This window comes from Rhopalosiphum padi, chromosome 1, assembly GCF_020882245.1.
Source record: "Rhopalosiphum padi isolate XX-2018 chromosome 1, ASM2088224v1, whole genome shotgun sequence".
Classification (NCBI taxonomy): domain Eukaryota; kingdom Metazoa; phylum Arthropoda; class Insecta; order Hemiptera; family Aphididae; genus Rhopalosiphum; species Rhopalosiphum padi.
In genome coordinates this window covers 32,066,687-32,080,372 of record NC_083597.1, presented here as the reverse complement: position 1 = coordinate 32,080,372, position 13,686 = coordinate 32,066,687, and the positions used below count along the sequence as shown (strand labels likewise).

General features: G+C 28.0%; 1 protein-coding gene across 1 annotated transcript; it reads right to left on the bottom strand.

Annotated features, from left to right (window-relative positions):
* Positions 1 to 7,937: 7,937 nt before the first annotated feature.
* Positions 7,938 to 9,385, bottom strand: LOC132925429 (uncharacterized). Its single transcript, XM_060989829.1, is given in 5 exon segments — positions 7,938 to 8,063; positions 8,065 to 8,725; positions 8,727 to 8,755; positions 8,757 to 8,956; positions 9,196 to 9,385. Coding segments are annotated over 5 exon segments (1,206 nt in total).
* Between the last annotated feature and the right edge of the window lie 4,301 nt (positions 9,386 to 13,686).

Sequence of the window (13,686 nt, the reverse complement as noted above, 5' to 3'; positions counted from 1 at the left end):
GTAGATGAGCGCATAACAAAAATGTTTTTTTCAGGATTCTTAATTTTATCAAAAAAATAACACTAAAATTTTGTTTCTACTTATAGGCGTATCCACGGGGGGTTCATGGTACCATTGGTACCCCTGCGATTTCAAATGGCACCATGAACTAAAAAATATGTTCAAAAAACGTACTAAAGCTCCTTAGCTCCCTGGGTACCAGGTTGCACTCTCTGCGTCAAAGGTCTGACCACGCCTATGATTCTACTATCATATTCAGTATAAAAAGATAGATTCATCACGCGAGTATTCATAATACAAATTCAATAATATAGTATAGTGTGAATCAAGTAAATTTTAGAACTGCATCCTAATTTAGTCCCAAAAATTTAATTTAAAAATATACTAATTTCATCCCATGTTATTTTTCTTATTCTAATACTATTATAGAACGTGAGGTTTAATTCTACACTAAGTATTAACATGCTACACTAATTTATTATAAAACTATATTATAATTTAATTCAATAATAATTTATATTTATAGTCTGTAGTTATACACGTTATACAATAAGTAAATTACATACATATACATTACATTACATATCGTACTATTTAGATGAAAGGATGGGGAAGTTGCCCATCTCGTGGAAATTGTTTTTAGGGAGAGAGTAGGTCCCTATATCAGTTCCCCTTAAGGTGCCTGTCCGGCCTGGGTATGTAATATAGAATTTGTTTGGATGAAATATGGATTTGAGTGTTTTTTGCAGGCGAGTGTAGCAAGTTTAGTTAGTTGAAATGCAAATGTATACTATGTGTTGTTCGTCATTACACATTGATGATGTACCAAGAACCGCCAGTTATTAAACATAAGTATATAGGTAGATTTAAATTCCTGTATTGTACCTGTACGTATACATTTGGCCAGTTCTCCATCCCGGCGTCCCCCAATAGAAAATCCATAAAAAAGTATGCAGATATTTAACACGTAATTTGCACGAATTCGCAAGCCTATAGTTTTGAAATTCGCACGACACTCTTTCTCTCCAAAAAATCAAAAAAGCATGGGGGAAGCGGGAAGTAGCAAAATATCTTGCCAGTCCTCCTCGTAGTAAAAATTAACATTTATCAAAAATTTTTTTTTTTTGTACAATTCACATGCTATATAGAACTATATAATAAAATTTGTTTGATATCTACTTGTTTTCAAATTATTATATTTTTTAAAAATTGACATTTGCTTACAAGCTTTATAAAAAAGTGCATCATGTGAATACATTAAATTTCATAAAAAAATGTATTAACGTCTGAAGTTTATATTTTTACGAATTTGGAAATCGACGCGTAAAATATCGATTTCTTATAAAATTATATTTTTATTTTTTTTATTATTTTTAATTCGGGTTCGGTCTTGGTCCTGATTTTACATAAATATATATATATATTACGAAGTTCACTCGACACTTACTAATACAGTAAAGTGGACTTCTCCGGATATTTTTTTGGCCATAATAAATAAAACTATTTGAATTATTACAAATTAGATTATTTATAATTTGCGATTTGACAGTTTATTAGTACACATAATATATTGAATATTCATTGAAAAAGAAGATATTTACAAATTTTTATGATGTTAATAGTGTTATGTATCTATTTTTAATTTTATTTATAAACGTTAATAATTTCATGAAATTGAATTTGTAAATTGTCGATTTGGATTTTCCAGTTGTGAAACCAGGTGTTTAATACAAGTACAGATAGGTGTTTTCAGAATTTTTTTTGACTGCTTGGATAGAATCTTTATCGATTGTAAGAATAGCAGTGTCATGCACAACTGTACCTTAATTTAAATAAAAAACGTATAGTGTGTTAGTGTGTATAGTGAAAAAGGTAAACATTTTTGTAATAAATTAATTTTAATTTTGTTTTAAAAATAATAGAAAAAATTATATTAAACGTAGCAGAAGTATTCAAAAACAAAAAAAACAATAAATAAAAATTAGTAAGATATGTAATTGAATTTATTAAATTATTAAAATTTTAATAATAGGTATAGGACTAGGTACCTAGCATGGACGTAGGTAGGAAATATTTTCGGAGGGGGTTTTTGTCTAAATTGATGGACAATATTAAAGGTTGAGAAACGCTGTATGAGTCTAATGATTAGACAACAATTGGTTATTTTCAATTAAGATAAATGTTATCATGATTTTATTTGGTATCGATTTTACAATACCTATTCCATTTAAGTTTGTGTTGAAATTCGTGGAAAATAATTAAATAAGTAAGCACAATGGAAAATATATTATTAATAGTAATTGTGGCAAAAACAATTTATTTTAAATCATTTTAAATTTCGAATTGGTTCGTGTAATAAAGGACTAATACATTTACGCAAATGAAACTAATATAAGTTATGACTTACAAATACGTCACAGCATAATTATGATGAATATTCCAGCCAAACATTTAAGCAAAGAAGAAGTAATAATACCAAAATGTAAAAGAAAAGCTATTGAAATTGTAAGTACAAGTCCAAAGAAAATTAATCTAACTGAAATCTCATTACAAGATAATAATTCATCAAATTAACATTTCCTATACATATACAATATTGTCACTCGATAATTCGAATTAAACGTTTGGTCCCCCCCAAAAAACATATATAATTATAATTATAGAAGAAAATACAATTCGATTTTTTTATTATGTATAAGCTCAAATAAATTTCAATAGAATCAGAAAAACTATCTATGAAAAACGATGCAAAATAATACCTTATAACTCATGTCATAATCCTACTAATTTAGCTGATGCAACCAAGGTTAATAAATTAAGATAATACTTAATTTAATTGACGCAAAAATTAAACTAAATGAAAAATTGTCGTTAAGTTCCATTAGTTTTTTGTTTATTACTAAATAAATGTATGCAACATGTTTTTCGAGCAATAAACAAAAAATGCAAAGACTTGAGGTTTTTTTTCCCCCTTTGAAGTAACAATTGACTTCGGAGTTTCTGAAATGTGGCCACAAACCAAAATTTCCTGGTGCCGGTAATAATTGTTTCGTCGAAGACTGTCCGATTGATAAAAGACTAAAAAAATCTACTAATTACCTTATAGAAACATATTTCTGAGAATTATTTATATTCTCCAAAACTTTAAACATTTGCATTTTCAGAAATCTCACAAAAACATACTCGTGAGTTATTTCATGCACATTTTAAATACATTTTGCCATCTATTTTACAATCGGTAAATTTTTTAATCCAAGAAGTACAAACGGAAATTTATTGTAAATATTGATGAAAGCATTTGCATAAGCATTGATGAAATCCAAGTTTTATAACGATAAAAAAAACAGTGTTTAATTGAGCAATATAAAAGGGCAGAAATATGTGTAAAGTAAAATTATAAAAAAAAATATTAAAGTAGATGTTTATCATAAAATACAATTTTAATTGATTTTAAAATCAAGAATTTTCAGTTTTTACTAGATTTTGTAACTTAAGAGACATAATCTAGATTTCTTGACTTGAATGTTATATTTTAAGAATATATTTAATTAATAATTGATTAACTAATTATTTTAGTTTGATTTAAAGTTATTTTGAAAATCAAAAAAATGTTCAATAACTTAAGATACGTAAGCAATAGTACCAATTGTCTGACGTCCACAATCGTAATATAAAAAATAATGATTGAAAATTTGTTCACAATATTATAGTATTTACTATATAATATACTTATATTTGTGTCCACAACTCTTATAGTTTTTATTATTTTGTCTGCAATTAGGAAATACCGTTTTAAACATATAAAACGGTAGAGTCTAAATTATGGAAATCCCGACACAATGCTAACTTATTTTTTTAAATTCCTCACAACATATTTAATAATCTGAGTAGAAACATACACGACACTTACCATTTTTCTAAGAATTTAACATACTTTCAAACTAAAACAATATAACTTTTGTTATTTTTTGCTCCTTAAACAGTAAATATTAAATAATGTAATGCATAGTTTCATTTCATTTTTATTCAACAATTGAAAATAATAGATTAACCAGATTAATCTTATATTTCATTAATAAGTAATAATAATAAATAATTAGATTTTTTTAAATTTTAATGATAAAGTTTCTTACAATTTGATATTTTGTATATATTTTAATAAATTCATAATTGTTCATTTATTTAAATATTATTTTTTATATCTAAATTTTATAATATGTTAAAATATACGGTACGTATAAATTATGATAAATTATCTACTCATTAAATAGAAAAAAAAAATTAATAATTAAAATATTTAAATTAAGTAACATCTAAAACTCGAAATAATAAGTTATTGAATTCACTTAAATGTTGACAAATATTATATTAATATCAAGCAAGTATGTATATACATTACAAACATATATTACATATTTATAATTGCTTAAAAATTAAAATATTGTAGAATACCGACAAGAAAACATGGATAAAATTCTTCTTTTTTTTTAAGTTTGTTAAAAGATTATTTTATTTTAATATTGTGGTAAAAACACAAATTGACTATGATGTACATATGTTGCACCAATACAGTATATGGCATTCCTGTGTCATTGTTTTCTTTAACTTATGTTCGATGTATATTATAGTTAAAACTTTTCTTTAAATTTCACTAATTGTAATTAGTCATTAATTAGTATGTTTGAAATGAAGGTTTTATTATTATTTATTAACCTAGTATAACAATTATAAAAATACCCATAATATTATTTGTGAATTATTGGAAGCTTTTTTTAATATTTAAAAGAATACTATTAATAATTATATCAAAAGAACTAACAAATTTAAGGATCAAAGTATTAAAAAAAGTTTTAGATTAAACACTGGTAATATTATTCTATTTGTTATTAGAATAAATAATGATACCTTATTCCTAGTGGTATATCCAGAATTTTTTTAGGGGGAGCCACACACTGTCTAAAATTTTATAAGACATATTGTAGTATGCGTTCATGTATACAAATAAATATAAATCTTTAAAACAAAAAAAAGTAAATACGGCCAACGAGGGGACATGGCATACACCACTGTTTATTTCTTTATTTTAATAATATTATCATGTTGAGTGAAACACTGAAAGGCAATTACTATATTTTACATGACGTGCAAGATTAAGAAAAACAACTTTACTGATGTTCTCTCTTGATTAAAATAAGGAATCATACAAATTTATATATACATATAGAAAAACTACACATATATTAATATAAATTATTATTACAAAAGAACAATATTAATCAAACCCAAACTACTGATTTTAGCAAAGGAAGTATCATCAATATAATAAATCATGAACTAGTTCATTAGCCTAGTTAAAATATTGAGATTAATATTTGCAAATCTAGAATAACATATAATTCCAAGAAATATATTGTGGTTTAATGTATAAATAAGATTTATTCAACAGAATTTTTCAATAAATATGTTCATTATTATATATTTATATCAATCCAACAAAATAAATTAATATGTATTGATTCTATTCTAAAGCAAAAATTGTATTAAAATAGATTTTAGTTTAATATTAATATAAATTGTATTCTAATTAAAATCATAACTTTTAAAACTCTATAAAGTTATATATTTTTTTAAACTATTCAATATCTTTAAATAATAATTTACTTAAGAAAGAAAAAACATATATTGGTATTCAAAAAATAAAACAATGTGTTGCCAGTAAACATAGCATACTTAATCAATACATAGCGTTTAATACATACAATTTATGGTATTTGTGTACAATGTAAAATAGTATATTATAAATAAGGGCTTATGTTGGTCTTAAATTTAACAATGAAATAATATAATAAAATCATGTATAATAAAATCGAAAGAAACTAACTTATAACTTAATTTTTTCTCACTAAATTCAATTAGTTAACCTGTTTTTATTAACCTTAAATTATACATTTTTATGCAGATGAGCAACCAATAATAATCTTATTATTGCTTAATATTTATATGCAGGCATATGTATATTTTAATTTTGTATTTATAAGTAACTCACTTAAAAAAAAATAATAATAAAGCAATTGTGTATTTATGTTTTGAGAAAAAACAATATTTCTTTGATAATTTAAATACAAATATAAAAGGAACAGACAAGAAATCCTTATTTAATAGAAAACAAAATACCATTACTAGGCCTGAAAAACCCTAGTTTTTAAGAAAAAACATTTTAGTAGTTTAAAAAATCAGTAAAGAATATAAAAAATAAAAAAGTTATTATTTTAATTTTTATAATAGCAATAGGTAGAGTACATAGGTTTTTTTATAATTGAGTGCAACTATTTTTACTGAATTCAATGATATCAATTTCTCATTGAGCCTAATTTTGTACCATAAGTTTTTCATAACAAGGAATGATTTTTTTTTTCATTGGTGGCAGTTATCAAATGAATACTAGACCTTGAGTGATACTATTTTACTGAGTTTAACCACTAGTCGTTTCTCAAAGTAAGTAAATAGCCAATAACTAATAAACCTGGCTAATGTATAACTATATTAAATAATAAGATAGATCATTATTTAATAAAACAATACTTAAGAACCAATATCAATTATGGATTATTTGAGTAATATAGCTTGATTGCATAGGACAACCCGATAACCACTCTTTTGCAAGTTAGTAGATCATTACTAATGGATTTATGTCACTTACCAGTTGCAAATAAACAAATAAATTTGTTTCTGGCTTATAGTTAAATAATATAGCTTAATTATTAAGTTTTTTAAAGTCTTGAAAATAATCAAATAATGTTATAAAAACGATTAATTATATTCTTTGAGCACCACTAACTACTAAGACCGTAACTTTTACAAATAGATTGATGTCGAACCAAAATAAGAACGTAATTCATTTATAAAGTGAAATAATTCTTACTTGAAATGTCGAAACTGAGTCTTGATATCTCGATCGCGGATCGACATTAAAGACAAACGATAAGTACAACTTATTATATTATATTATTATTATCAGTGGAACAATGTAAACATTGTGATAACGTGCGCGTGACTATCATGACGGATACAGCAACATAGCACAAGAGCCGCACGAGTGCAACGTGCAAGACACTACTGAGTACTGAGCAGTGAGCACTGAGCACTGAGATCAGTGAGATCCGCGAGATCTGAGCCACCGAATAGCGGCAAAATGCTATTCAAGCATTTAACCCACAATATTGAAATAAGCCACCGCGTTTTTGTATGCGCATCAGAGTAGGTCGTGTGGGCGTGGGTACAGTGGTTTTTTGTTGGGAGTGGGGATAACATGGATGCTTAGTGAATCGATAAGCGATGACAGCGCTCACTTCTCGGTTGGCGGAAATAATGTGAACATGATTGTAAAACGTTCCACCAGTTCACCCACCATTATTCACTGAAGTCTGAACTCGCTTACTCATGTGCAACGTGCTTAGACTGATCATCACTGCTTACTGCTCAGTGCTTAATGCTTATCTTAGCCTGTTTATCAATGGTGCTTATTGTTTACGATTTCACGATGACGCATCGTCGGCCATGTTTATAAATAAACCGTGTGTCGATGTTAATTCCAACGAACGATACGATATATTATAGTTAAAACGAATCGCGGAAAAAAAAAGTCCCGATGAATATATAGATACATAAAAATTAATATATCATAAAAAATGTTAATTACTTACTTAAATCACATATTAAAATATAATTTAATTTAATTTAATACAAAGTCCCAATAAAAATTAATAAATTAGTAATAATATATCAAAATTTAAGTATAAATATGGTAAAATTGTATTGAAAAATACATTAAAGTTACATAAAAAGTCATATTATATCATGAAAAATGTTTATAAATAATAAAATGTAATAATATAATAAATAGTCAATAATAATGTTATAAAAATGTAATATTATAATTAGGTACACCTTTTTCGTATATTATGACTTACGGCTGTTAAAAAATCTAAAACACCGATATTGCCCGCTTGTATTTGTATACATAAAATGTGCAGCCGTTTTTCTACTGTCCGAGTTTGCCCTAGGTTTTTTAACAGTTTTAGAATCTTCTACAGCATCTAAAGCTAATTTCGCTTTATCTGCGGAAATTTCCATTTTTATTTTTCTAATTAATTTCCAAATAGTTGGATGTTTATGTCCACATAGTTTTGAAAATCGGTTATTCCATCCTTCAGTCATATTGTTTGTTCGATGCCCTCCTACTAAAGTGGCATTATGTACATTCCACGAGGAAGGTGAAAATATAGGTGGAATTTTTCTAAAATGCAAGGTAGAAGCTGAACCTACACGCCTATAGGTACCATTTACATAATACGAATCAAAATAAGTTAAAAGGTCTTCTGCATCTGGAGGCATTATTTCTTTTAGACATGTCATTCCGTCCAGTACTTTATCCTGTGGTAGGAAAGCTAATCCATCAATCATACCGCAATATTTTCGAAAATTATTATCTTCTTTGTATATCCCAGACAAACCAAGTTTCTGAATTTTTCTATGTGTCGATTGACACAAATGATAAAAACAACCGTTAATCGTAATATGAGTTCCAAAAATATTTTTTGCAGCATTTATGACTGCTAATTCAAAATCTAAGTGTAAAAATTTAGGATCTGGGTACAAGTCACGATCTTGACATTCTTTTAATAAAATACTAAATATTTTTTCATATGTAGATTGACTTTTTCTGCAGAATGCAATATTTTGATGTCACAAAAAAAGGAATTTATTTGCACACGAATGACGTATAATTGTTTAAAAAATTCGGGAGCGAGGCCAAAATTTCCGTCAACAAACCAGGTATCAGATTTGGCCAATAACGACAAAAAGTTATCAGTGGCGAACATTAAAATTCTATCATCAGAATTTGGGCCATTATCATACAGCAAAAATCTTTCATTTCCATATTCCCGATACTCTCCTAGTAAATTAAAAAAAATATGTGTAAAATAAAATAATAAAATTTATTTTTTAATGACTTAAAATTATGTGAAAAATATTAAATTTAATTAAATTTAATAAAATAATCAACTGGAGAGTACCTAGTAGTTTAAGGCGTTAAGCTACGTTTAGTATAATAATTCATTAAACGTAGGTAGGTACTTAATTTAAATAAAAATGACTTTTAAAAATTTACAATATTATTTACCTTCAATATACTTTGGGGTACGTTTGATACCACTTCCGCGAAAATTTGAGCAGGTAAATCGTTTGCTAGTTTAGCTTTTTCCACCATTAGATTTTTTATTTTAGTCGCAGAAATAAGATTTTCATTTGATTCATGCGCATGATCGTTATTTACAGAAATTAAAGTTGGCTTAGTTATGTTCAAATCAGTTTTTAAAAACATAAACACTTCATAGAGCTGTTTTGAACACCTCTAACGAAGAAAATTAGAGCACTCTTTGTGAAAATTGTACAAAAATCACTTATGCGCAACCTGAGGGTATTTTTTGTTAGAATTTATTAACTCCAACTCCATTTTTTAAATTTTAACTGTGAAAAAATATAAAATTTAAAAACAAACGTATAAACGAAATTACGAAATGATACGATTATTCGATGTCATCCAAAAGACTGGCAACAGTCTCATTACTTATATTATGACTGTGTGTGATGTTCGAAAATGGAGAATTTTCTAGTGTACCAATTAATAATTAATATAGGATCAAAATATATGGCTTATGATAGTTATTATGGTAGATAAAAAATATATTTTATACCTACCTATATATTGCACACTAAAATATGTACAAAGTACCAACTGTACAACTGCAGTATGAGAATAAGTATTTTGGTAAATTTTCCAATAAACTTTTTTTTCTATTATTTATTAGTTTATTACTTATTACTATGGTAGATTTTTCAATACAATTTTACCATATTTATACTTAAATTTTGATACATTTTCATTAATTTATTCATTTTTATCGGACTTTGTATTAAATTAAATTATATTTTAATATGTGATTTAACTGATTTAAGTAAGAAATTAACATTTTTTATGATAGTATATGACTTTTTATGTATTTATATATTCATCGGGACTTTTTTCCGATTACCAGTTAAAACTCGTAAGTTGATGACCTTAAAAACATTAAAAAAAGCAAATATGATATAAAACGACAAAATATGTAGTTAAAAAATGACCAAAAAAAGTTACAAATATTTGTTTTAAATTAATAAAAGTATATATTTTTTTTAATTGTATTCTATTTTACTATAAAATTATATATATATATATATACATTTATCAAAGCTTACAAATTACTCAAAATATGACATAAAAATTACTAAAAATGTCCTTAAAAATTAAATAAAATTTTTTTCGGCATTTCGAAGATATTACAAAAAAATAATAAAATTTAGGTATAATAATATTTACTACAACACTACAATAACGACTGTAATTGGTGAGATAAAATCGAATAGGTACAATCTTAGTCCGTGGTAATTTCAAAGTTCTAAGTAAGTTATCGTTATAATGATAAGAAGTGAACTAATGTGAAATCAGTAAATATGACTAACATGTGGGAAAATGACCTAAAAATGTCATAAAATAACTTAAACAGTAATAATTACCAAAAAATGCAAAATAAAAATTAGTTGTTAGATTAACATGCTAATGAAACATTTTTGTGACTAGGAGAGTATCGTCTAAAAAGTTCAAAAAAAAAATGTAAAATGCGTCAACTTCCGAGCTCTAATTATAATATAATACGGTGTACAAGATGAGTTAAAATTAAATTAAGGAAAAAGCTAATAAGAAAACACAGTTAATGCGCGTTTGTAAAATGACAATCTTTAATTAACAGGAGAGGCCAAAATACGCGTAAAACATCACGTTTAGGTATAAACGTCCATTGACACTACTACATTAGGTTATGTTTCTACCTGCATTACTATATTCATGTTATATTTTAGGTACTTTATATAGATAAATAAAAATTAGAGTAGTACATTTAGTTAACTAATGCTCATTATCGATTTTTTTTTTTTTTTTTAAATCTGTGTCTTTGTCATTGGAGCCGACTTCAATGCTAAGCACCTAAACTGGGGCTCTAGAAATACCAATACAAGAGGCCGTTCCCTTTTTAGGGTCATATCCTCCTCGCACGCCAAAACTATCACTACGGATGCTCCTACATACTGGCCTACGCATGCTAACAGGCATCCGGAAATTCTCGACTTCTTTCTGTCAAACCTGCCAAATCACCTCATAACTCAAGCAACCAACCTCAATGATTCCGCCTCAGACCACACTCCTGTTCTATTGCAAATCAATACCCAAGCCCCGATTAAGCCCAGTTTTAAACAAATAAATTGGCCCAACTTCCGCAATATCTTATCAAAAAATACTAATCTAAACATAAAATTAAAAACTAAAGAAGACATTGATCTGGCAATCACCTCCCTTACTGAAAACATTCTTCTTGCAAAAAACAACTCACTTTACCCTACGTCAAACACGATAAGCTCCAATCATGTAACACCTGAAATAAGTCAACTCATCATTGAAAAACGTCGAGCCCGCAACAAATGGCAGCACTCCCACTACCCAGAAGATCGGCATATTTACAACTCTCTTTCAAACAAACTTATAAAACTTCTCAAGAAACATAAAAATGCTCTTTACGAATCACACTTATCATCGCTATCACCAAATAATGGTTCCCTATGGAGAAAAACAAAATCCCTACTCAGACACAAGACAATATTCCCTCCTCTTCAACGCCAAAACCGCAACCTCGCTGTCTCTGCTCAAGATAAGGCCGAACTATTAGCTCAACATTTTTCCAACGTTTTCAAACCACACACTATCCTCCTGGACAACTCTCATCTAGATCAAGTGAACAATTGTATCAACTCACCACTTCCAATGTCTCCAAAACCACCTCAACATGCTTTCAAAGTGGTGTAACGCATGGAAAATCAAAGTAAACGAATTAAAATCTACACATGTCACCTTCACCCTCAGACCTAAGGACTGTCCTGAAGTCTCTTTCAACAATTCACTAATCCCCCACTCAAGAGAAGCCAAATACCTCGGCCTGCTACTCGACAGGAGACTCACCTGGGGCCCTCATCTAAAAAACAAAAGGAAACAGCTAAACTCCCGCCTACACGTCATCAGACCTCTCCTCAAATCAAACATGAACCTATCCAACAGATTACTTTTATATAAAAGTCTCCTCCAACCAATATATTCATGTGGAATCGCCCTCTGGGGCACTGCCAAACCATCAAACCTTCGGACCATCCAAGCTTTCCAATCTATATGTCTTCGCATGGTCGCCAAAGCACCCTGGTATGTCACAAACGCCGCTTTACATCAAGACCTCAAAGTACAATCCATCAACCACACAGCAATCACATTCTACTCAAGACTTCACCGCAAAATGCAAGGCCACTCCAACAAATTAATATCCAATCTTCATTCAAAACATCTTCCCGGCAACCCCACTCGCCGACTTAACAGAAATTGGTCGAGAGACCTTATCCAAAATACTTTACTTACTTAATTAGATTTAAGACCCACTAAAAGGTAGCTCAACTGTGAGCTTTCCTTCACTGCCCTATCACTGTCATCCCTCCTCCAATTTACTCATTGTACATAACTTGTATAGATTGTAAATATTCAATAAACGCTATTTTAAAAAAAAAAAAAAAAATCTGTGTCTAAAGGCAGTCTGAACTTAAAAATGTTTGAAAAAATTATAGCTTTGTTAAATTTTTAAGTTTTACAGTTATTTGTAAATATTTTCAACAAAAATATCATAAAACAATTTTTTTGATTCTTTCTTTTTAATAGTAAATATTTTTAAACTGTATACAACGGAGCAACATTGCGATATTTTAGCAAATAATAAATAAATATTAAGGTAGTGGCTGATGAAGGGGGTCGAAAAAACATGTAAGATAACCAAAAAGTAAATAATCACGAGAAGTTGTACTAAATATTCTTGGAACAGATTTTCGATATCTAAATTTGCCGATTTCATATAATTTTTTTAAAAAATGAAAAATTTTACAAACTTCAAATACAAATAAAATTGGAACGAAAAATTATTTTAAAATTCTGTGATTATTTTTATACCAAAATCATGTTTCTACGATCAACGAGGCCTGAACTATTGGAAGTACGAAAGCATGTTTTACGGTCGATTTTTTTCTACTGTAACGACCTCAACGTGTAATGTGTATTACTTTTAAAACGTTGTGACAATACAGTTCACAGGTTCACACCGTATAATCAAGGTGGTCTGCAATGCCTGTGGTTGAAATACATGCGCGAGTTTGTCGCCCGGTGCGTTCTTATTTTGGACAGACTATAGATGACAAATTTAAATCTGTTTTCAAAAATAAAATCCATCAACCCCAAGCCTCACAGTTATGTCTGAATTATTTGTCTTTTAGATGCTTTAAATGCGGTGTGTCAATTTTGATCATACCGAAATTTTACATGTTACTGCGCGTGCGATAATGTGTTTTCGTCCCGTGAATTACCGATATCCTACAAGCTACTTCAATTCCGCGAAATCATTCGATATCAAACATTAATCTTATTATACGTACCGCCAACAATACGGTGAATTTAATATTTATTAGTTATTACTATATAATATGTATAATCATATGTCATATTAGGAT